The sequence below is a fragment of the Tupaia chinensis genome, unplaced genomic scaffold (assembly GCF_000334495.1).
Source record: "Tupaia chinensis unplaced genomic scaffold, TupChi_1.0 Scaffold000140_1, whole genome shotgun sequence".
NCBI lineage: Eukaryota > Metazoa > Chordata > Mammalia > Scandentia > Tupaiidae > Tupaia > Tupaia belangeri.
In genome coordinates, this window is record NW_006159610.1 from 4,767,756 (window position 1) to 4,794,766 (window position 27,011).

At 36.4% G+C, this 27,011-nt stretch overlaps 1 protein-coding gene across 1 annotated transcript; it reads left to right on the forward strand.

Moving 5' to 3' along the window:
* Positions 1-20,614: 20,614 nt before the first annotated feature.
* Positions 20,615-22,664, forward strand: CHRM2 (cholinergic receptor muscarinic 2). The gene has a single exon (XM_006145018.1). The coding sequence runs from the start codon at positions 20,658-20,660 to the stop codon at positions 22,056-22,058; it is 1,401 nt and encodes a 466-aa protein (XP_006145080.1). The 5' UTR covers positions 20,615-20,657; the 3' UTR covers positions 22,059-22,664.
* The last annotated feature ends 4,347 nt before the right edge of the window (positions 22,665-27,011 follow it).

Sequence of the window (27,011 nt, forward strand, 5' to 3'; positions counted from 1 at the left end):
CCTCCTCAGTAAAGCAACCAAGTCCCTTCTAGTATGGCTTCAGAAGAGATGGAACCATCTTCGCTTTGTAGATACACAGAGTACAGTGTTAGGAAAATGCAACTCGAAGACAGAAATAAGTGGCATCATCTTCGACCTCTCAGCCAGCGTCATACAGATCCTGAGAGAATTAAAGTAAAATTAGAATGGTGAAACTCTTTCAGACCCGAAAGAGACATTCAAGTCAAATCTCCTCGCTGTTAGAGGACAAAATTCAAACTTCGAGAGATTAAACAGGATCTCTGCATGGGAATACAGACACTGTAACATCTTAGACCCCTGCTCTTTCCACAAGCTGAGATCAACATGACCGTTTACAAATAAACAGATCAATATGAGAACTGGAGAGGTAGTGTGAGTGGATCATGTGTTTACCTTTGATCTGCTTGAATTCTTGAGACACTATCTTGCATTATTAAATATCTTATTTGTGTGACAAAATGATTCAGATTATAAACCTGTCTTTGAGAGCACCTCCAAAGTCTTAAATTAAAAAGAACACACATAGGGTTAGCAGGTAGCATGGTGATTAAGATTTTGGACTCCCACGTGGTCAACCACAGCTCAAGTCCTACATCCAGTGACTTGAAAATTACTCTGGACACATGTGTGTGTGCATGCCCAAAATCTTACAAGGAGAATGGAGGAAAAGGGTTTGCCTCATGACAGAGGTGTGGGGAGATGCGATAATTTCTCACTTTGTCTCTCATTGTCTCTCTCTTTCTCTCTGCAGTAAGCACACATGCCCTAGGGAGAAAAAAAAAAAAAAAAACAACTAACATACACACACACACACACATACTGGCTCAAGAGGAAGAAAGCACAGGAACAACTACTGATTAAGGGAAGCAAAGAGGTGGTTGGTGGTTTTCATGAAAACGGTTAAGAGGCCAGTTGAATTGTCCTTGGTTTTTACAACTGTCTTTACCAGGCAGTATCAAACCCAAAGATATTAAGAGAAAAATAGAAAGGCAAGATATCTATGGGACACGGAAATGGATTATTATCAGCTGATGATAACATGTATAGTATCCTCAATGGACTAGTGAGAAGTGTCTTCATGTTGGGAGAATTCGTTTTACAAGCGAAGTGATGTATCATGATTGAATGTACAAAAAAATTAAAATAAAAAAGTAAAAAAAAAACAAATAAAGTCTTTGAAGTAAATTGGTAATATGGGACTGAGGCTAATTAACAAGGTGGGCTTATTTCATTTAGTCAGAGTTGATCCATGAACACTGTTGCTAACTCATATCCCCCTTTTTCACCTGCTGGGTTTTCATTGTGCAGCCTAAATGTGGAAATCATTGAGTCATCATTAATAAAGCTGTTCGCTATTCATCATCTTCCAAAAACGTGTCACTAGTTAAACAGAAGTCATATATGACATGTTTTACCCTGAATACCCTGATCTGCTGCAGTCTGTTCTGCAGACAGGAAAGGTACTCAAGATGGATAACACGGTCTGCCCTCCCTGCACATACGCTGCTCTTCTCTGACGGTGAAGGAGCTGTTTCTGGGTAATGTCAGTTAACAAAACAATTATTAGGAAACTTATTATCAATGTAGGGTCAGGTAATAAATGTGCTGCTTTTAATGTGAGAGTTTGTGACTTCATTAAGTGTATTATTTTATTAAATACATAGAGCAAAACTATGCAATTCACCTGAGTTTAAGAAATCCAGGAGTAAGCCTGGCTACAGTGCACAGGCAGTGGAGTACAGCTCTGCAGTGCTGGGGCCACATGGGAGAGAGCAGTACAGATTTATGGTGGGCCAGAAACAGACCATGCTCATGGGCAAGACCCTGATTCCAACTGGCTGGAAGGCTGGAGGATGCAGTGTGATACGACCCTGTCAGAGGTCCCTGTTTCTCTCTATCTCTTTAACTCATAGAAGAAATAAAATAAACTTAAATTAGAAAAGAAAGCCAAAAGGGACCAACAGTTAGTGTAATGGCTATGTCGCTGGACACCCATGTAGTTGACCACGGTTCGAGTCCCAGACCTGGTGGCTTAAAACTCACGCCGGGTACATGTGCGTGCAGGCCCAAGATCCCGAGAGGAGAATGGAGGAGAAAGGATTGCGGTGTGGCCATCCCCCCCCCGGGGGGGTGATTTCTCGCTTTCTGTTTCTCTGTCTCTCTCTCTGTCTATCTGGCAAGCACATGGGCCCTATAGCAAAAACCTCTCCAAAAGAAAAGAAAAGAAAGCCAAAAGTATACTTCTGAACAACAGAAAGTACTACAATGACATCTCAAACAGACCTATTGTATTATACAATTGACAATTTAATAAGTTGTAAAGGTAATTCCTCTTTTTATATCTCCCAATGTTAGCCAGAGCCAACTTAAAGCTTTTATTGTACTTAAGTCTATGAATAAAGTCTAAGTAGCCTGGATGGGGAAGTTTGTTCTGAATCCTTATGCGAGTACATTTCATTCTTAAAATTAATAACTTATTAGGCAAGTGTCATTACAACATAAACAATGAGAAAACTTGTTCTTGGACACTTCAAGAAGCTTACTAAAATTTTTAAGTGGGCTGATGTGCCCAGACTGGAGTTTGGGTTTGTCAAACCAATATCATAAAAGCCATAGCTGGAAGACTGGCTCAAGACAGGGCTTGACCCTAGAGACAGACAACGATCTAAGCAGTGAAGATGGGCAATTAGAAGTGAAAATCCAGCCAAAGATTCCTGTCAGTGAGGAGGTTCTTGCTACCGCATGGCTTGAGATACATGCAGCTTATTTTAGTTTCTGACCTCGAGTGACCTTTCCTGTTGTAGAATTTCCAGTCTCCATTTCTCCTTATATCCTCTGACATACTGTACTCCTCATCTTCAATAGATATAACCCTTAGGAAATGTCCTAAACAGTCAATTACTGGGTATCTCTGAAACTTATTGCCACTCATTTCTCATCCTTAACTCATTTCCTTTTATGTACATGATTAATTATGGAGCTATTCTCCCCCTATACCTTCCAGTAGCATGCTCTTGACTTCCTTAAGCACTTACCTCACCAGTGAGAACTATAGCTCTTAAACCTTTTGACCCTCACTCACCACAGTTTTCTGCTTTTCAGTTTAAGTCTTTCATAATTCATCCTTATTTTAAAAAGAAAATGGGCCAGCCAGTGGCATGGTAATTAAGACACTGGATGTTACCTGCCTGACTCTTCAGTTCAAGTCCCAGACCCAGAGGCTTAAGAAACACCCAGAGCATGTGTGCGTGCATGCCCATAAATTCAGAGGAGAGTGGCACTCTATGGTAAAAATCTAAAAACAAACAAAACAAAAACAAAAACAATCAAGCCAAGTACTTTTAAAAGCTTCTCTTAACCTATCTATTCTTTTTTTTTTAAATCACTTTTTTTTCCATTTTGCTTTCCCTGAAGTTAAAAACCAGAGGTCCATCTGTCTACCTTTTTGCTTTGTTATTCATCATAACCCCAAGCACTACAATTCAGATAACCAAAACTACCACTTGTGAGTTCTTATTCTCTGACTTTTATATCTCATATATTTTATTAAAATTAATTTATAATTTTCAAATTCATTTAGCCTCAACATATGAAAATATTGATGGAGTTTCATAAATCCATTGAGACTCTTAAGCTATTTAAAGTTTTTTTTTGTTTTTGATTGAGAAGGAATATGCAGTTATATTAAGAATAAAGAAGCTAGTTATAGACAGGGTGTTAAAAACTTGGTTATGAAACGAAATTATCTCTGAACAGAAACTAAACTTTATTCAAGTGGTTCTCAATCTTTAGAGCACAGTTTGGAAATTTGAGCACGTACTGGGCATTGTACCAAACATATTAGAGAAAACCTCTCACTCCAATTCACCATCCCTGCCCCTCCCCCTCCGAGATGCCCGTTTTTGGTATTTCTGAAGCTCTGATTACTTCCTCCTCCCACTTAGACAGGAGGGTACCACTGTGCTTGGCTAGTTTAGTCCTTGTTTAAAGAGGCCAGTGTTGTTCACATAGTCCTTTTGTTATTTTCATAACAATACCAAAAAAGAAAAAAATAAAAGCACTGAGCAAAGTGGGTCAAGCTATCACCTTTCTGCTTTACAGTGGGCTTTGAAAGAAACCAAACAAGGCAAGAGCCAGAGGCAGGCTGCTCAGAAATTACATTCCTAAAGGCAAACACAGAGCTAAGGATGTTTTCTTGTGAAGAACAGGGACAAAGAAGCAACCTACAAAGCATCTGTCCTCTGAAACCTTTTGACTAAGTGTTGCAATCCCAACAGCCACACAAGAACCATAGTAAACCGAGTGAAGACTGAATGAGAACTCATATCCAGTGTTAGGACAAGGATTAGACTTGGCACCCTGGAGAGGATGTGCTAGCCATCTTATCACTAAAGGACTGTCAATATGATACCTTTGTATCCCTGATCTTGCAAACCTACTTATGACCCCCTGGATTTTAGGACGATGAGGCTATGTCTGCAGTCTGTGAAATACATTTCCAGACAAACATTTTGCAGACACCCTATCATAAACAAAGTTAAGTTTCTTTCTTCTACCCAGTTACAACAGAAGAGTAGTAGGACAAGACCAAATGTCCTCTTGTGGTGGTTCCTCAGACAACATTTGTCATCTTCTACATTGTTCATACACTGAGGATAGAATGGATAGGGGTGAGAGTGAATAAATATGTAGAAGACAAGGATTTGGAAAAGGGATTGGAATTGTCAAGTGAAATACTCATAAGTAAGAAAGAAAATCATGAGACAAGCTCCTCAAGAAAACTAGCATTTAGCAGAATTAATATTGTATTTTTTGCCACAGGCTTTTTTTTGTTTATTTTTTAACAAACAAAACTGCTAAAAGGCAATTTTAAAAATAGTTGTTTCTTTGCAAACAGCACTTAGAGTGATACAGCAAATGTAAGTCAAAAATTAATTTTATGTATATTCATAGACCCTGCTCTTGCATTCACAATTTAACATATAATGAAACTATGCTATTTGTATATTTGTCAGTGAAAAACCTCTCCCATAGCTTTAGGATTTGATTTAAATGTGTTTAGGGCCAAAATTTTTAGTTAATCCTTTAAAAAGATCATACTCTCCTCCAGAATAAACTGTTAGATAAAATATAAGTTTAGGATCATTAAACAACCTTTCGTCAAATTTCAACAAGAATTCTAAATTAAGGCTCACTCTTTTGTGACTCTCAAACCTTTTGATTAGCTACTAATTTTTAAGCTGATTTTTAAAGCAAAATTAAGATATCATTTGGCTCACTAATCAGGATAATATAGAATGACTGAGATTTCTAGAATCCTTATAATGCAAGGAAACAAATAATAAAAGTGACATAGAATAGACCTCTAAAATAAAATTGTTTCAAATTACCTTCTTATTTTCTTACAAGAAATACAGAGTGCATACTGTGCCCCCTTCCCTTTCTTTTCTTTTTTTTTTTTACACTTTACTTGACTGGAACCACCTGTTAAAGTATAACTTAATAGTAGTTATTAAATGAGCACCTGCTGAAAAGCTCTGTATTATGTATATTAAAGAAATCTGGATGATACATTTTATTTTTACAAATCTTTTATATCTTCTAAATATGGAAAGGAGTTCACCAAATTTAAGTTCATACAATCAGAAAACAACAACAGACATAGGTTTCAGTTTCAGATTTAATCCCAAAGCTTTATCTATTGCATCCACGGGCACATCATAATCATCTTAGTATAAAAATTACATACAGAAGTGCTAGATGCCCTTATAAAGCAAAAAGGTCAACCCTCCTGCTGGCACATCTCCTAGAAGGATGTCCAGGTCCAGCAGGCTTTTTCTGCTCTCTCCCTCAAGAAGAGGTGTCAAAAAGACAGTCACTGCTCTACAGGCTTTTGTGATTACTTACAGCAGTCCAGTTTTTCTTACTAAAATTTCCTCCATACAGCATGTTATCACATTGTACAGTACTTCATGAGGAATTATTTTTAGACTATAACCAGTTTGTTTGAGAGGAGACATCTGATTTTTTCTCTTGTTGGTCTATGTGTGTATTAGTCAGGATTCTCTAGAAAGTCAGAATCAATAAGGTAGATGGATGAATACATAGATAGACAGATAAATACAGAGAAAAGGGGACTTACTAGAGGAATTGGCTCACACAATGTAAGAGGCTGAGAAGTCCTGTAATAATCCATCTGCAAGCTGGACACCCTGGGTGCCAGTAATGTGGCTTAGTAAAAGCACAAAAGTCTCAGAACCAGGGAAGTCCACTCATAATTCTACATCCAAGGTCAAAGGCCTATGAACATGGGGGGATGCTGTAGTTCAGATGCCAGAGAAACTGGAGTTCTGATGTCAAAGTGCATAAGAAAGATTTCCCAGTTCCAGAGATAGAGAGGCTTTGTCTTTTGTTTGCTCTTTTATTCTACCCAACCTATGGGCACCTATTGGATGGTGCCCATCCACACTGAGAGTAGGTCTTCTCTACTCAGTACATTGACTCAAGTACCAACTTCCTACAGAGGCGCACTAACAGATGTATTTAGAAATAATGGTATCCTAATGGTATCCTAGTGATCTAGGTATTCTTGATTGCATCACATGCACAAAATGATTAGGTTAAGGAATGCAGAACAAAATCTGTCAGTGTCCTATTTCCCTCCAATTTGCAGTGTTCTGGTGATTTGTTAATTACTCCCAGGATCCTACTTCAATATATTCTCTTAGTATTCCAGCTATATACAACCCTGTCTCAACAAACAGTACATATAAATAGTATTTTGCCAGTGGTAGTATGATTTTGCTTAAGGAACAAATATCTTGCCTGGCATATTTGGAACAAGTCTCAGTCCATTAACTATTTATTAAAAGATCTCTTCTCATTCATTGTTTAGGCAAAGAAATTATATTTAAATACCTCCATACTATGAACTGCTCAAAATTTACCAACTTTTTAGTAGATTACAAGATGGAGAAGGAGGCAGATTAATTGTGTTAGGGACATTTCCAAGCCAAGATGGTGGTTCAAAAAGAGAAGTATCATTTTTGTCATAGTTCAGTCCATTTCAAATTTACCTCCTGGGAAAAGGTAAAAATTAGGGCTTTGTAATTATAGCTCAGTCTGAATGAGAGATCTAAGTTTTCACAATGTTTAGAGAGTCTGAAGGTGAAAAAGAGTCAGGATATTTAAATATTTAAGTAGGTTTAAACTAATGGTGTAGGAAAAGGAAAAAAGTGGGAGTTGACGGGAGAATTGCAGCATGTGAGGATAATGTATTACATATATTAAATCATGTTGTAATTTCCATGATATTATCACCAAGAAGTGGTTTTATTTCAAGCATGTAGGAGAGTTGACTGTTTTGATTTATCAAATAAACCTTTATATTCTCTCCCACCAACTTGCTTTACTTAACTCCAAATTCATGTTTTTTATCTAAAAATTTTTGCTGAATTGACACAGCTTTTTATGTTTCTTCATTTCAATTGCCATTAGATCATTTAGTAAAGACTTTAATCTTCTTCATGCTCTCATTTTTCAAGTTTTAGTGGATAACACTGGTCATTTTGCTCAGTTCTAGAAATAGGCTGCAATCAGACTCTGGGGAAACAATCATTTTGTCTTTCGATTGGAAACAATAAAAATAGTTGCTGCCCATTACTCTCCAAACTTAATTGCTATTTTATTTTTATAGCATCATTGAATCTATTATGAATCATAAGTATATGAGACCTGTGTCATTTCTGTCATTGAAAAGTTAGCAGACTCAAGATTTAACTATATAGAGGTGAATTAGTTTCTCTGGACTCTATATCAATATTCCAGAACTTTCTATCAGAAGAATGGTTGTGTCTACTGCATTTAAATTTACAGATACATATGTTTTAGGAGGTAATAATCAGCAAAATTATGTCTATACATTACATTCTGTTTACCTTTACTTTTCCTCTAAGTATACACTTTTATAAAAATGACAATGTGAACGTTGGTTTCCTTTTCCTTTCTCTTCATAAGCAATGCAAGGAGAAAATTCTGATAAATATAGAGGCTCCTAACTTGGTTTAACTAAACTGTCTCAAGATGTGTATCTGATATTTTTTCTTTCTTATTAGAAGATATTGTACCTCTTTGTGCACTTCCTAATCTTATCATAACTTCTTATCTTATATCTTCTTACCCCAACTGTGCTGTGCTGGTCTACTCTTCAGAGGAAAGAAAAAAATATATATGTATTTATAAATATGTATGTGTGTGTATAAATGATTAATGCAGTTTATTTCTAAGCATGAATATGAGTGACCAGACCCCAGAAGAAAAGCAAACATGCCTTTCTCTGGGTGATCAGATATGTAGGTTCCTTTTATTTGGTTTTGACAGTGAGAGATGAAGTTTGGAATTTAGTTCTTCTTTAGCTTTAGTCTGCTTCTAAACTGATTTTCATTCCTCTCTTCAAAGCTGTCCTTGACCTATTATAGAAGACTCCATGTTGCCAGGTGCTCTGTCTCAGCTTCCCATGGAAAGCATGTACACCATTAAAAAGAATCCCAAAAGGGAGGCATTGTTTGTAATTGTCAGCTTCTCTAGAACAACAGCTTTCCTTCTAGAATTTTCTACCAGAGTTATAACAGGCTATCAATTCCTCTGCAAACTTGATTCACATTTTCAATTCAAAGCAATGAATTTACTAATTGGGAGTTATTAAACTAGCAGCCTGCCGACTTTAGGAAAGAAACAAAACAAAACAAAAAGCCAGCGATAATATTTCCAACTGCTCAAGATGGTAAGACAGACACAGACATTGATTCATGTACAGCTGCCTAATCATATACAACTTTTTGTAGCTTTCTGGGAATTGCTTCAATTTTCCTTTTGGTCCTGTGGCTTGTGATGACATAATAACCTTTAGACAGAGGGCTTTCTCCACTTCTGCTGCTGTTTGCTCTAGAGCATCCTAAATAGTCAGTGTCACTTACTAGATTACATTCATCCTCAACATTTCAGTTCTGTTAAATTCCTGGTATAGTAAGGGGTGAGTGCTGCAGCATTCCCTCAAACAGAATTTCATTATAATAAATCAAAGGATTGAATATTTCTAGGTTTTCTTTTGTTAATAATTGTCCAGACCCCTTTTTCTTTTTTGGCTGGAAGTGTATTGTGTGAACAGATAATTAAGTGGTGCCAAGGATGTCAGAAGTAAGAAGTGCAAGGGTCCTAGTTAAGTCACCATTAGGTCTCTTTCTCCCTTGATCAGGACGTTTTCCTTGAGTAAGTGGTGTTTGTGGTGTGTTTTGAAGAAAGGAAAAGATAGCTTGGCTGACATGATGTGGAAATTTGTCCCAGCATCACTAAGAATAGTATTATGTTTGACAGGCAGCCAAAACAGCAAGCATGTTTATACCAAAAGAAGGCCTTGCCTAATACTGATGTTTTGCACATTGGAAAAATTCATGAATTCTCCTCTATTCATAGGGATATGAGCATCAGATTGCTGTTTCAGCTACTTTCACTCTTTTCTATCATTTGCTTTTCCATTTTTCCTTTTTATGAAAGTATAACTTATATATATAGTAATGTACATGAATCTTAAAGGTATGGTTTGACAAATGCAATATGTTTTTAACGTGACTTTCTTTTTTCAAATATCTTACATAATGTATATCTGCTAAAGTCTGCCATCCTGTGCTGCAATTTCCTAAATGAGAAAAACCTAACACATTGCTTCCAGAATACTTTGGACATCTTTTTAGATAAAATGAAAAACTCCATGTAGGTGAACAAATAGCTACATCTTATTTATGTTTCTAAACCCGTAAGTTGTTAAGTTCCATGCACTGGAGCAGGCATCCAATATCAGCATACATAATTGTGAGAATAGAATCTTAAAAAAAATACAAAAATGTCAGACATGAGCAAAAGTAAGGGGAAGGAGGAAAGGAGAAAGAGAAAAGAGAGATAGATATATTTAGAAAAGGTTTCCAGGGAAGCTTCTATATTTATCTCACCCCATTTGACCAGCTTTGGTGTATAAATTCATAGTCTTGGCACTTCTTGTGATATTGGCCCACAATGTTTTAAATAACTAGGTGTTTTGTCTGCAATTTGGGTCTCCCTAGATTATAAATTATTTATCACTGAGAATGTGTTCTATTGTGTTTTGTTAGTCATTCTTCCTTTACTTCCCTCCCCCACAGCTTATGATGACATATGAATTTCTGCATAGAACAGTAACACAATAAGATATTTTGGAATAAACAAGTAACAGAGAAAGCCAACCATGCTGCACATTCAATAGTCACATCTCTCTCTCTCTCTCTCTCCTCTCTCTCTGGCAAGTGTACATACCCTATGAACTATTCAAAGAGCATCTTAACTGGTCTTCCTCCTGATGAACTTCCCCTTTAATTCATCATTTACAAGAAGACCTCAAAAAGTGTATTTAAAAATAATAGTAACACAGTACAAGTTTATTTTAGTGCCAATTAAAGATAAAGATTTCAAATAAAGATTTGAAATCTGTGGAAAGTTTTCTCAGTGGACACTACTGCATAATGCTGAAACCATGAGGGCGGCCTGCATTAAGATCTCTGGTCAATCTGAATGTACCAAGCATATGTGTGATCCTGGCTGGCTGGGAGATGGGTGTGTGTGTATGTGTATGTGTATGTGTATGTGTGCATTAGGACTGTGTATGTGTATGTGTGTGTGTGCGTTAGGACTGCAGTAAGGTGAAACCCTGTAAAGGTTACTTGTGTTTCTTTCTCTCTCTCTCATGAAACAAATAAATAAAATAAAATATTTTTTTTAAGTAAAAGAAAATGAAGAAAGTCCTGATTTTTGTCAGGGCCCCCACTACTCCCTGGAGCCACCACCCCAACCACAACTACTCTTGAAGAGATATTTAGGAGCACAGAAAATAGCTCTAAATGCTTACACAGATTTATGTTGTGTTGCTTGGCTCAAAGGAAAACCTGATTAATGGGGAAATAAGTAAAAATTTACTCCATTTATGCATGGTGTTGTCAAAACACTGAGTGTGGAATGATAAATACTGATAGCCAAGAGGGCTGAACTGTTTTAGGAGCCCCAAGTCAGGATTTTCCTTTATCTATACATAAAATTTACATATATTCAACATTTGTGTCACTATAAAAGAAGCGAATTTTAGTATAATTAGCTGCATCAATATTAAAACAGTGTGCAACAAATTTCTCCTGTAGAAAAAAGGGACATTGCTTCCCAAGACTTGTTTAAATACTATTCTCCCCAAATCCTTCTTTTTTTCTTCATTTCATATATTCTCTCCAATATCATTCATGGCAGTAGGGATTGATTGATTATTTATTTATTTATTTATTTATTTATTTATTTATGATCGCCAGAGGGTGCATGTGCTTGCCAGAGAGAGAACTCCCCCGAATGGGACATAGTCACACTACAATCCTTTCTCCTCCTTTTCTCCATCCCATTGGAATTTCGGACACAGATACTCATATGTTTTCAAGTCACTAGGGGTGAGAATTCAAACCACAGTCAGCCACGTGGGATCCTGCCCCATATGCACAGTGTTTAATTGTAGTACTATCGGAGTGACTTGGGAGTAACCGATTATTGATAACAGTCTCAAAGCCTATTTAATACCTGTATCAATGCTATTTACAAATTAGTGGATTTAACTTTAGTTAATGTTTAAAAGATCTAAAATAGGATATTCCTTAGTGACCATCACTCCCATGTCAGGAAGAACAATTACAATTAGAATGTCATTCATCAGATCACCATACAATATATTTATTTGAAAATGTGTTATATAAATTAAAAACAAATATTTTTTTTCTTCCTAGTCGATGATAACACAGAATAAGATTAACACAAGAGAGGGAAGAGATAACACATTAAGTCCCCAGCACCATAATCTGCTAATTCCTCAGTGGTGAAGTTTTACTTCGAATAATACTTTGATATTTCCCTGTATTGCCATATTGTACCATTCTTACATGTGTAATGTTTTCCTAGAATAATGTTTTCTTGTAAAAGCTATGTCTAAACAAAATATTGTAGTGCAAACTTTTCGTTATCTTAGGACATACAATGGTCTCTAGAACTTGTATATAAAAATTAAAGGTGAATGGTTCTTTTTATTACTAACCCATCAGTTACAGGAATTTCAGACCACACTAGAGAGGCTGATGATTTCATCACTGGTGTTTGCTCAGTGAACATGCTGCTTTTTAGCTCTAGATAGCTGAGAAAACCAGTCAAAGAACACCCGGAACACCCTACCATTTTGAATAATGTATTCAACAGCAGCAATCAGCAATCTCTAAGAAATATTATATTCAGTTTACATTTTTAAAACCAAAATTAAAGACCTACAAACAATTATAGATTCAAATTCTTATATCTTCTTCTTGATTTCCAAACTTCCTTTTTATTCTGAAATTTTATTATACAATTACATATCTTCTCTCTGGATTCTAGTTGTTGCCAATCACACATTCATTTTTTTCTGTCTCAATTTTCTAGAAATTTTTTTCAGTGGGTCAGGTTTTGTGGGACACAAAGGAAATAATGTCATCCCAGAAGTCACATGGCAATGAATTTGAATTATGGCCCTAGAGCTTGTTGGCTCTCTGATCACAGTCATTTGTAAAACTGAAAAGATAAGTTTTTTTAAGGTTTATTTTGCCATAGGATGTGTGTGCTTGCCAGAGAGAGAGAGAGAGACAGTGAAAGGGCAGAGAAATCAGCCGCTGGGAACATGACCACACTGTAATCCCTTCTCCTCCATTCTCCTCCTGGGACTTTAGGCATGCACACATACATACCTGGCATGAATTTCAAGCTGCCAGGTCCTGGACTCAAACCATAATTAGCCATGTAGGAGTCCAGTGTCCTAATCACCATGCCACCTACTGCCTAAGATAATATGATCATATTTTTTCAGAGTTCTTGTGAGAATTAAATGAAAAGATATACAAAAATTCCAACATGTACGTTACTCAGATATATCAACAAATTCTTTATTAGCTTATATATTATAAATGCACCTATAAAGGTGCTCATCACACATCAGTTTTCCTTTCTGACTTGGGAAAAATGTAAAGAAAATTTCATTTGTATGTTTTTTTCTTTAATTTTATTATTGTATGTAAATATATATCAGAATTGATTTTTTGAAAAATAATGTTAATTCAGGCTATCTCTATAAATGAAAAAAAAAACAGTTATTGCCGATATTTAGAACTTCTGTGTCATTGATGTGAATACTCCCCTAATAAGCAGTTAATCAACCCACACAGTGTGACATTCATATGGTGACTGCTTCTAGGAAAATGTTTTAATTCTTTAGTGTTACACGTTTTTATGTGCAACACTCATTTACTTGTTCCATTCATCCGCTGGGAACATGACCACACTGTAATTCCTTCTCCTCCATTCTCCTCCTGGGACTTTAGGCATGCACACATACATACCTGGCATGAATTTCAAGCTGCCAGGTCCTGGACTCAAACCATAATTAGCCATGTAGGAGTCCAGTGTCCTAATCACCATGCCACCTACTGCCTAAGATAATATGATCATATTTTTTCAGAGTTCTTGTGAGAATTAAATGAAAAGATATACAAAAATTCCAACATGTACGTTACTCAGATATATCAACAAATTCTTTATTAGCTTATATATTATAAATGCACCTATAAAGGTGCTCATCACACATCAGTTTTCCTTTCTGACTTGGGAAAAATGTAAAGAAAATTTCATTTGTATGTTTTTTTCTTTAATTTTATTATTGTATGTAAATATATATCAGAATTGATTTTTTGAAAAATAATGTTATTCAGGCTATCTCTATAAATGAAAAAAAAAACAGTTATTGCCGATATTTAGAACTTCTGTGTCATTGATGTGAATACTCCCCTAATAAGCAGTTAATCAACCCACACAGTGTGACATTCATATGGTGACTGCTTCTAGGAAAATGTTTTAATTCTTTAGTGTTACACGTTTTTATGTGCAACACTCATTTACTTGTTCCATATCAGACTCGCAGCATATCTTATTTTTCCCAAAGCAATATTAGCCTGAGCACAATAACCTTCACTCTGTTTTCTAAGTCAAAAGCCCAAGTTAATGTCAAGGTACTGGGCTTAGTCATCACAGGTCAGGGGAGAAAATTGTGGGTGGGAGTGGCAGCTATGAGAGACAATTCCTCAAAAAAATAGATGTTTGAGGACCAGCAGTTAACGTAATGGCTATGTCGCTAGACTTCCATGTAGTCGACCGTGGTTCACGTCCCAGACCTGGTGGCTTAAAATTTATGGCAGGAGTGTGTGCACGTGTGCCCAAGATCCCGAGAGGAGAATGGAGGAGAAGGGATTGCGGTGTGGCTATCCCCCCTGGGGGGTGATTTCTCACTTTCTGTCTTTCTGTCTCTGTCTGTCTGGCAAGTGCATGCACCCTATAACAAAAATCTCTCCAAAAAAAAATATAGATGTTTGTATCAGCATTGAGTTGGGTTCCCTGGATTCAAATCTCAGGTGACTTAATTCTCTGATCTTTAGTTCAACATTTATAGAATATGTATAGGGCCAATTCCATGGCACAGTTATAAAGTGTTCAAAGGAGGACAGATCCCACATGGTGACTCCAGTTCAAATCCCAGAACTAGGCAGCCTGACATATGCTGGGCACACACGCCATGTACAGTATCCAAGGGTCTGGAAGACTGGAGGAAGGGAGCTATGGTGCAACTTAATCCTATGGAGGAGGCTCCTCTCTCTCTCTCACTGTTACACACACACACACACACACACACACACACACACATTATCATCATCATGAATAAAAGAAACACATTTTAAAACTAAAGGTATATAATTAAAATGCTAATTACTTCAGAGGTTTCTTTGAAGAGTAATTATGTTCAAATATGTTAATTATTATCAAGGTTTTATCAATAGTTTGTGATTGATAATTTAATATTGTGATAATGATAATTTAGTATTATCTCCACTATTACATCCAACACCTTCCCATTCTAAAATGGTTCAGACACACACACACACAAAACTTCCTGTTAACTATTAAGAAATGGTAATTTATACACATTTGACAAATTTGAATGTTAAAAGCATTTGTTTAGTGTTAAACATTTATAGATCATGGTTCTGACATCATCTCACTTTGATCATTACCATAACTATGAGAGAAAAAAGGATTATTATTATTCCTGTTTGAGAAAAGAAAATTAAGGTTCATGGAGTTTAAATGACATGCTCAGAGTCACACAGCTAATAATTAAGCACAGAGATTAGCACCCACAACTTTGCAAAGAGAAAATTAAACCACGGTACTTTCCTCCCTGCTATGTGTAAGTACTCCAGTAGTGAAAAAACTAAGAGTAGAACAATTTTCTTTTCATCAGTTTCCACTGTACTCCTAGGACTTAGTCATAAACCAAACTGTAAATACCAAAGGGATTATTAATGTACGCTTGCCATATTAAGATGTTAAGTGCTTTGAAAGCCATCGTCATTGTTTAGTCTGTAGTGATTATGTTATTTCATCATTGATGTAGCCATTATTGCTTTAATAAAAGTCTGTGGTGCCATACCAGACAAGAATTTCTACAGAGGTTTACAGAGTAGAAGAGGCAAGAGAGTGAGGGCAGGAGCTGCTTTCTTCAATGTAAGATGAAGGACCTACATCGTCTTTGCATCACATTAGCTGAAAAGAATGCTGGCCTAAAAAGAAGTGCTTCTAAGGGGAACGTATTCCATTCTTACATCCAAAGTTAGTATAACCAAGCAAGTAGTATAACTCTAAAGCTTAGGGACTACAAGAGCAACCAGGGATGCTAACTTACATTCACTGTGTTCGATTATCTGAGAGAACATCCCAGGTGCCCCAAAACAGAATCTGTCTTAACTGGCAAACGTTGGGGCAGCCATCTCATGCCACTGCCCACCAACTCACATGTTACTGCATAAAGTATAGTCCTCTAAAGGGAAAGGAAAACAGAGAAAGGTATCTAACCAAAAGAAACATGTTGGTTTTAGTTGTAGATTCTTCGTTCATGAACCTTGTGATCAAGGATGGGTTGTTTACCTGCTTCTATAACCTCAGTTTTCTTTGTTATGTGAAGGGGATGAACCTGCCCCCAAATATTTAATATAGTTGTTAATATTAAGTGAGATAATATAGATTGACAAATGTAAAATTGCAATATCTCTGAACTATTTCTTTGTATTGAAAAAGTAATGCATGAGGGACTGGCAGATGGTGTAGTGGTTATGTCACTGGACTCCCACGTAGTTGACTGCTGTCTGAGTCCCAGACCTGGCAACTTAAAACACACCAGGCACATTTGTGTGTGTGCCCAGAATCTCAAGAGGAAAATGGAGTGGAATGGAATGCTAGTTGGCTATCTCCCCTGGGGACTGATTTCTCACTTTCTGCCTCCCTATCTCTCTGGTGAGTGTACGCATCCTATAGCAAAAATCTCTCCAAAAAAAAGAAAGAAAAGTAATGCATGACCATGGCAAAATAGGAAGAAAGAAGAAAAGGGAGCAAAAAAAAAAAAAAAAAAAACAAGTAAATTTCTTTAACACATGCAAGGACAAAGTAGGAATCATAGCTCTGTCAGTGGCAAGTTCAATAATAATACTACTACTATTAGCACCAATTATGACAAGAACCAGATGACTGAAAAAATCACATAAAAGATCAAGCTATGGTAGTTGATTTCAAATGTGTATATTTTAGCATAAATGTTATATTCCATTGAATTCTTTAATTACATTCTTCTGATTAAACTCTTTAATATTTCCCAAATGACAAATAATTAAATTCTATAATAATCTATGACTAGCTGTGCTAATATCATCTTCTAACTACATACCTTTTCATAGGAATGTCAGGAGATATCTGTACATATATGTATAGATACATATATATGGAGAGATGTATATGTGTCTGTGTATTTACCATATATTACTTACATACATTTGCTTATATATGTATTACTTGTATTATTTTTCTTTATGAATTTTAATTTTGGGGCCTTATTTATTAAGACCAAGCCCTTACTCTATTATTAAAGTTTTTCATTTTTTTTTGTTTGTTTTTATAAAATGCTTGAAGATCATTTGCTTTCTGGAGCAAAATAAACAATTTGTTTAAATATTATTTGTACTATATATTTACATATATATCCTTTTAAGCATTGCATAATAATTCAGTGTAGGAGTATTCCATAAGCTATTTAATCAATCTTATGTCAATAAATAGAATTATTTTTTTGACAGAGAGATTTTTGCTATAGGGTGCATATGCTTGCCAGAGAGACAGAAAGTGAGAAGTCACCTCCCAGGCGCTATGGCCACACCACAATCCCTTCTCCTCCATTCTTCTCTCAGGATTTTGGGCACACATGCACAGGTACCTGGCATGAGTTTTAAGCTGCCAGTTCTGGGACTTGACCATAGTCAACTATGTGGAGTCCAGTGATGCAACCATTGTGCCATCTGCTAGTACCAATAAATAGTTTTAATATTTTTATCTGAGTTTATTCCTGCTATAACAACATCAGAATAAATATCCTAAAGTAGACGCAGTTCTACATTTTTGTGACCATACCTGAAAGACAAATTCCTGGATGTAGCACTCCTAAGATGTGTTTCTTAATAAATTTTAAATGTATATAAGTATACATTTAAAATTATATTTAAAAATTTTATAGATATAGAAAAATTGTCCTCTGCAGAAGTTTCAATAACAGTACCCTTAGAACTATGCATAGAAGAATGATTCTTGTTGTTCGGGTTTGCCTTTTTAAATGATGAGATTTGATATCTTTTTCTATGTTTAAAAGTTATTTATCTAATTGCTGTATCAGTGTTTTGAATTGTCAGTCTTTTGCCTTTTCTTTTTTCCTCCAAATTCTTTTATATTTATGTAATTTGCTATTTTATTTATTTATTTTATTTGTTATAGGGCAGGTATCCTCACTGGAGAGAGAGAGTGATAGGGAAAGTGAAAAGGCACCAGGGGAATGACCATGCCACAATCCCTTTTCTTCCATTCTCTTCTCAGGATTTTGGGCCTGCACACTCATACTCTCAGGGATTTTTTATTTTGCTTTACTTTTGTTCTTAATAGATTTTTACTATAGGGCATGTGCACTCACCAGACAGAGAGACAGAAAGTGAAAAATCACCCTCCAGGAGGTGATGGCCATGCAGCAATCCCTTCTTTTCCATTCTTTTCTTGGAATTTTGGGCATGCACACACAGAGCCTGCCTAAAATTTAAGCCGCTGGGTCCAGGATTCTAACGGTGGTCAGTCACATGGGAGTCCAGCAACGTAAGCATTATGCTCTCTGTTAGTCCCTCTCCGCACATGGGAGTCCAGCAACATAGGCATCATGCTCTCTGTTAGTCCCTCTCTCAGGGTATTTTTTAAGTCTCCAGATCTGCGATTTGAACTGCACAATTGGCCATATGAGATCCAGCCTCCTTAACCACCACACAATCCGCTGGTCCTAAATTCAGTAATTTTCTATCACATACTTTACCTAAAATATTTTCCCATTTTTGCTTTGACATGTTTTTTTCTCTAAAAATTTTAAATGTTGGGGCCAGCAGATTGTGTAGTGTGGTTAAGGCTCTGGACTCCCATGTGGCCAACCATGGTTTCAGTCCTGGACCCATCAGCTTGAAACTCACACCAGGAGCATGTGTGTGCATGCCCAAAATCCCGAGAGGAGAATGGAGGAAAAGGGATTGTGGTGAAGCCATTCTCTCTGGGAGGGGTGATGGTGGTGGTGATTTTTCACTTTCTGTCTCGGTCTCTGTCACTCTGGTGAATGTATGTCCCCTATAGCTAAAAAACAAACAAAAAGTCTCTCAAAAATTGTTTAAATGTTTAGATATTACTTGCATATACTTTTCTTTATTTCTTCTGAATTTTGGGTCTTGTTTATTAAGGCCAAATGTTTGCTCTATTATTAGGAGCTTGAGTATTTTTTTAATAAAATTCTTGAAGATCATTTGCTTTCTGGAGCAAAATAAACCATTTCTTTAAATATTATTTGTGCTATGAAGGTGTTTACCAAATCATTTTCTACGCAGATTTCAAAGGGACATCACTGCCTCACCTATCTCATAATATTACTTTAAAATTTATGATATCTGAATTAATGGAGATTTCAGAATTTTGCAACACCAAGAAATAAACTTTCAACAATTTTTTTTTTAATTTTCCAATACACAGCTCACAGCAATTTTGTCAAGAGGAGATGGAATTTGGGCTAGTTTCTTTTTCAGATGCCATTTGTCCAGAAATATGTCATAATTCTTTCAGTAAACTCAACTTTCATTCCCAAATCCCACACCCACTTTTTCTCTAATGAAAAATTGCTCAACTGTCATGAGACTATGATGATATTATCTGAAAAAAATTATGATTATGTGTTTACTTCCACACAACAGGGTTGGGCAGCAGAAAGTGCACTTGAGTTTAGTAATTGCTTCTTTATCAGTTCATCTCTGCTGCCAGCTCATATGCCTCTCACAGGCAGGGACCTTGTCCTAATTATCACTGAATGCTCAGAATATATCATAATTCTTAATTAAGGGAAGCTGCTTAATGGTATGTGAGGACAAAGAGAAAGAAAGAACAAATGCATGTCCACAGGTTTTTCCCTATGACTGACTGACTATATGGTCTTGAACAAATTGCTTCATCTTTCTGGACCTCAATGTCCTCTTCTGCAAAACAAAAGGTTGGCAGGAAGAACAGTAAGAAAATAGATTTACTAGGGTTTTGAAAAATAAAACATTAAGAAAATTATTCTAATCCTATTAATATGCATTTAATAAGAAACTATTTTTCTGCAAGATATAGACTACCGGAACAGCTAACTATGTGATACTGAATGCAAGTGTAAACATGGAGGTCAGAGAAAAGCAATTTTCATGGGAGAAGTGTATTGACTAATAAAACATTATTATAGTATCTTTATTATCTCCATCACCGATATTGTGAAAGAAGCTTAGGGCTACTAAGAGAAAAGGGACTGTTGACTATAAAAATCATTTTGTAAGTTTCATGCTTTCTCCCTTAATAATGTCTTCTCGTTGGTTTATTAATTTTTATGTCTATTCCAGAAATCTCCTAATGCTATGGAGGTTTTATATATAATTTCAGTTTAGTTAGTCCAATTGATCAATATTATGCTTAGTTTAATTGGCTGATGAGATAGAAAGCAAGCAGGTGATAGATGTTTGGATAGATAGATAGATAGATAGATAGATCTAGATAGACAGATTTAGATAGATATTCATATCTAGGAATGGACACATTCAAAATGTTATTGGTATCCAAATACATTACTAACCTGAAAAGACCTTTTGAATCTTCCATTTCAAGTCTTTGCCTTTTATGCAAGATATTGGGGCACGAAGACACAATGAACCTGCAGGGGAAAGAGGATTTAAGGGAGAAATGTGGTTAAAAAGAAAGAAATCTGATGTATTTTAAAGCAATGTTTAAATTATATTTGTTAACTTTATTCTATCTACTTGCAGGTGTAAATGTTCACTTGGCTACTTGACAACTGATTAGAGAACAAAATGAATAACTCAACAAACTCCTCTAATAATGGCCTGGCTCTTACTAGTCCTTATAAGACATTTGAAGTGGTGTTTATCGTCCTTGTGGCTGGATCCCTCAGTTTGGTGACCATTATTGGGAACATCCTTGTCATGGTTTCCATTAAAGTCAACCGCCACCTCCAGACCGTCAATAATTACTTTTTGTTCAGCCTAGCCTGTGCTGACCTCATCATAGGTGTTTTCTCCATGAATTTGTACACCCTCTACACTGTGATTGGCTACTGGCCTTTGGGACCTGTGGTGTGTGACCTTTGGCTAGCCCTGGACTATGTGGTGAGCAATGCTTCAGTTATGAATCTGCTCATCATCAGCTTTGACAGGTACTTCTGTGTCACAAAACCTCTGACCTACCCAGTCAAGCGAACCACAAAAATGGCAGGGATGATGATCGCAGCTGCCTGGGTCCTCTCCTTCATTCTCTGGGCTCCAGCCATTCTCTTCTGGCAGTTCATTGTCGGGGTGAGAACTGTGGAGGATGGTGAATGCTACATTCAGTTTTTTTCCAATGCTGCTGTCACCTTTGGTACTGCCATCGCAGCCTTCTACCTGCCAGTGATTATCATGACTGTGCTCTATTGGCACATATCCCGAGCCAGCAAGAGCAGGATCAAGAAAGAAAAGAAGGAGCCTGTGACCAATCAAGACCCTGTTTCCCCAAGTTTGATACAAGGAAGGATAGTAAAGCCAAACAACAACAACATGCCCAGCAATGATGATGGCCTTGAGCACAACAAAATCCAGAATGGAAAAGCCCCCAGAGATGCTGTGACTGAAAACTGTGTCCAGGGGGAGGAGAAAGAGAGCTCTAATGACTCCACCTCAGTCAGTGCTGTCGCCTCTAATATGAGAGAGGATGAAATAACCCAGGATGAAAACACAGTTTCCACTTCCTTAGGCCATTCCAAAGATGAGAACTCTAAGCAAACATGCATCAAAATTGTCACCAAGACCCAGAAAGGTGACTCATGTACCCCATCTAATACCACTGTGGAGCTGGTTGGGTCTTCAGGTCAGAATGGAGATGAAAAACAGAACATTGTAGCCCGCAAGATTGTGAAGATGACTAAGCAACCTGCAAAAAAGAAGCCTCCTCCTTCCAGGGAAAAAAAAGTCACCAGGACAATCTTGGCTATTCTGTTGGCTTTCATCATCACTTGGGCCCCGTACAATGTCATGGTGCTCATTAATACCTTCTGTGCACCCTGCATCCCCAACACAGTGTGGACAATTGGTTATTGGCTCTGTTACATCAACAGCACTATCAACCCTGCCTGCTATGCACTTTGTAATGCCACCTTCAAGAAGACCTTTAAACACCTTCTCATGTGTCACTACAAGAACATAGGCGCCACCAGGTAAACCACCCCTGAAAAGAAGGAAGGTGGCCAATGGGAGCTTGGGAAGAATAAGAGGGATAGAAAAGCTCCTACTTTAAAAACCTCTGCCATTGCACTTTACAGTCTTATTATGGAACGTGCAATTAAGGAGCCCAGCAGGGACACTCTTACCATGCTGACACTCCAGTTTCTGAAACTTGCACCTTACAAACTCTGTCAGTTTAAGAGCAATGTGTCATTGAAAGAGACGTGTTGGAATTGTGGATTTAAGGGGTGATTTATGTTTTCTCATACTCTCTTGAAGAAGGGCTTCTGAATCTACAATTTTATCAGTCTCTGCACAAGAAGAATAACCTCATCCCTCTTTCATTTCTTGTTGTTGTTGTTCTCATGCGTCCATAGAGGATGAAATCCCACAGTTACATGCTGACACAGAGATGTAAATATAAAGAAGTAGGTACCCAACAGTGTAGAAGTGAAGAAGGAACATTAAAAAGGATGTAGGCATGATCTCCAGAGAGTTCCACGTATTCCTTTTGTTATGGTTATTTGGAGGATTGCAATGTAATAAATGTTTATTTTTTCTATCTTTCCCTTTTTTCCACCGTACAAAGAAAGCAAACAACCACCTCAATTAGGTCTCTCCTTTTTTTTTTTTTTCCATGTTATGACATTGTTTCTGTATGTTCCTCGCCTACATTGTGTATGGGCAATACCCATAGGATGTCCCCTAAGTCCATCCAGAGACAGCAATGAAATAGGCATTACAGTCCTCATGACTGTGTCCTTTCCATTCTTTGGTGGCATAAAAGCTTCTAAGGATTTAGTTTACAAGTGATCGATAATGTAATAATTTTAACTTACCTGGTTTTCTCTTAAGTTAACCTTTTATTTTAACAAGATAGTCTACTTAAAACATGAACTTGCTTGAGAAACCAAAATCATTGTCAAGTTGAGGTTTCATTCAAATGAAATAGTGGTCAATCTAGTTGGAGAAAGCTTACTGAGGCCACATGAATTTTGACATGAGAAACAAGGTCAGAAGGGCATTCTGTTTCAACCTGAATATGCCTGACCCAAATATGAAATGTTAACTTATAAATCATGAACTCCTGACTTTGCCAGCAAGAGAAGGCTTCTTTATTCATTTGGAGTCTTACACAGGAAAACCCGTACTCAAGTGGCACCGATTCCTAGTAGTTCAGTTCCAAAGAATAAGACCTCCTCATCGAAATTTGCTACAGAATGATTTCCAAATGACTGTCAAGTGAGGTTGTTTATAACCATCCTATGATTCGGTGGAGGAAAAAAAAAAAAGGCAATTGAAAACCACCACATGTTTTCCTCAAATTATCAATTTTCCCTAAGATTATTGGACCTCAGAATTCTCCTCTTAGTAGAATCGTAGTAATCTTTGTGACAGAAACAGAGTGGAGAACTAGGGGCCAAACAAATTCACAGAATATGATGAAAGAATGCCAAGTACCTGTTCTCAGGTTACTTCTCACCAACTAATTCTGAACTATCAAAAGTCATGTCAAGAACAATGATCTAAATTGAAGCATTATAAAGAATTTTGTCTATGAAGGGGCTCTTTACTTGGTAGCCCAAATAAATACAGAATTATATCACTTTACATTTAACTAGTTATGTTTATCCCTCCTACTTTTTTCTTACACTATTTGCAATAGTCTTCCAGATTTTCTAAAAATGAATCAATCAACAGAAATCAAATTCATAAATACCTCTTCAAATTACATACCGCATTTCAGATTATGAACTTTATGATATCTCATCTAGTAATGTCAATGTCAGTTACATGATGAATTCAGCAGCATTAAACCCTAGTACTTATTACAGTTATTTTTGTATGAATTATCTCATTCAAAGCATCTCAACAATTTGGAGTATTAAAAAAAAAGCACAAGGGAACCCATGGTGAAAAAGTAGTGAGTTTGTAAGAGGCAACTTGTCAACACGGTACTGAAATTATTCTTTATGAAAATAATTTTAATAACTTCACTTATTTTCCCCTAAATCTTCTAAATAAATTTATAGCATTAGTTCATATGAATTCCCTTACTTAATGATTACTTCAAGATAAATTTTACACTTAAAATTTATTATAAATTTATTTTTATGCCATTTCTTCAAATCAACTAGCGAACTGAGTTAAAAGAATACCAAATCAACGGACTCCTTGGTTTCCTGTAAATGAACCAATCAACTGGCTGAATATTTCACATTTCATTGGTTGTTGTTACTATGATGTAGATTTGGTTTCAGTTAGAGGAACAATTTGGAGTCAAGTGTTCAGGATCTAAGGTCTTTTTTGTTGCTTTCTTTAGTAATCCAACTAACCATGAATCAAAACTCTCTTACTCTTCACTGTCACTGTATCCCTGCCTTTTTTCCCTGCTACTGTTGACCCTTGCTACAGTCACCACAACCTCTCTGAAAGAGACACTGTCAAGTTAAAGAAAGGATTTGAAGATAGACTGACACATCATGGAAACCGTCAGCCGGAATTACAAAAACGGAAGCAATCCTGAAAACAGTAGATAAGTGGAGAAATATGGAGACCTCAAAGATCTATCATGGAAACCGTCAGCCGGAATTACAAAAATGGAAGCAATTCTGAAAACAGTAGATGAGTGGAGAAATATGGAGACCTCAAAGATCAGTATTAACTATTGTCGGCTTTACCTATTTCAGCAGCTTTGAATTTCCCTTCCAGGGGATATTTCATAATGTATAGAAAAATTTTGTTGATTGTCACAACTGAGAGAAAGGCTCTGAGTAGAGGCCATGGATGCTGCAAAATAGCCTGGAATGCACAGGACAGTCCCCCAATCTCCTTCCAGCAGAAACTAGCTCAAAATGTCAAAATTGCCACCCCTGAAAAACTTATGTCTGTCTTAAGGGATTTCTAAAACTCACTTCCTATAAAGGGAGAAATAATTCTGCTTCATTTTTAGAAAATTGAAACAAATCGTTCACCTATTCAAAAAGGTAAGGCTCACCAATCATGTATCCAAAACACTCACCCACTAAGCCTGTTGGATTTGTAGTTTATAAATTGGGAAAACAGGCCACATTTATATATAAGGATTTATTCTGAGAAATGATCTTTAGGTAATTAGGTCATTTTGTGATCACCATACAAGATCCATAAATAAACCAAGATGGTATAGTCTACCATCACTTAAGCTAATGGGTATGGCCTATTTCAATCCTACAGGACCACCGTTGTATATTGAGCTCATCATTAGTCAAAATGTCATTCTGCAGCACATAACCACGTACCAGATTCAACAGATAATACACATGGCACATTATTTCCAGTATCTTAAAGTACAACTATGACTAGACCCACAAGTCCAAACTACTGAAGTTGCGGTAGCTACCCATCCAAATGGGTGCATCTGATGTGGTCAGTTTCTGCCATTTTTCCTTTCTAACACATTAAGGGCCCTTTTCTGAAAGGGTGAGTTTTACCCCCTTTGCTTTCACTAGAAAGTTGAATATTTGTCCATTTTTATTTCTTCCCTCCTCATAGCAATAATGTAAATATTCCAGAGTGGTCTTATAAGAAGAGGAGATTAAAAATATGAAAAAAAAAATGTGTCTTTTTAAAAAAGTGTTTCTTAACAGTTCATCATTAATTTCATGATACATATTTAGTGCTAGCTCCTAAGTATTAGGACAAAGTAACCAAGTTAATAAGTTACAAGAGACAACTTTTTTTTTACATGGAACTGGAAGCTGGAGATCTCACATATTTCTGCTCTTTGTCCATACATTGTTTTTTTGTTTTGCTTTGTTTTTTTGATCCCAAAGAACTGACACCGGGGGCAATGGGAGTTCAAAACAATGGCAACTGTGACTTAGCAATGCAGCTTATTTTTATTTTTTCCTATTTAGTTTATTGATAGTTTCCTCCTCTCTTCCCTAGTTTGATAATATCCCTTTCAACAACCATAGCACCACTGTTGCAAATAGATTAGGAAAACACTCAAAGCTGGATGAAATTGTGCAAAGTGTATTTTCAGCATGTAAATACAATATCATGCCTCTTCAATATGCTTCTCTTAAAAGCGTGCACGCTGTAGCATGAACTGTGTGCATATTTAATGTATCTTCTGGGAATATGCTGTATGCTTAATATATATATATTCTATAAATAAAATAATAAAATGTACAATAGAAATACATATTTCTGTATGCAAATAAATATATTATACACAAAAATATTCATATGCAATATGGTATATGTTGCTTCAGAGTAACAAGACTAGATTTGTGTGTCCAGTTTTCAAAGAAAGTAGAATTTGCATTTAAAAAAAGAGATCTAAGAATAGTAAAAATCTTACCCGTGTTAATATTAAACTGTTTTATAATCTCAGAGAACGTGGCATTTATTTTAAGTATCTCTTGGAGGAAAATATTAATAAATCTCTACTGGTACTACTCCATGTGACAACAATGCTTTAATCTCCTGTGCCCCTGACAGGCCTAGGAGCAGAATCCTCACAGCTGGGTACAGTTCCAGCAGCTGTGTTGATCTCATGTCTGATTGCTGATGAGGCTGCAACCAACCCATTCTCATCCAGTTTTGCTCTCTTCCAAATTAACTGATTTTAGTGAAATAAAAAATAATCATACTGTGAGAAAAGAATGACCTTCAGAATGTTTTTCATTCTGACAAAGAGTGTGAAAATTGTGCATGCTTGTAAACTACTCTTCTCAGTTTGGGTCCAATACAGGATCCCATACATGAGATCTAAACAATTTTTTTCTTTTCTTTTGAAGAATTATTTTATTTAATTTTATGTATTTGTTTATTTATTTTAATTTGATCAGAGAGGGACAGAGTGAGAAAGAGAGAAGGAAAGCAAGAAAGCAAGCTGCCAGGTCTGGGACTTGAACCACTATCGACCATGTGGGAGTCCAGTGCCTTTAACCACCATGCCAC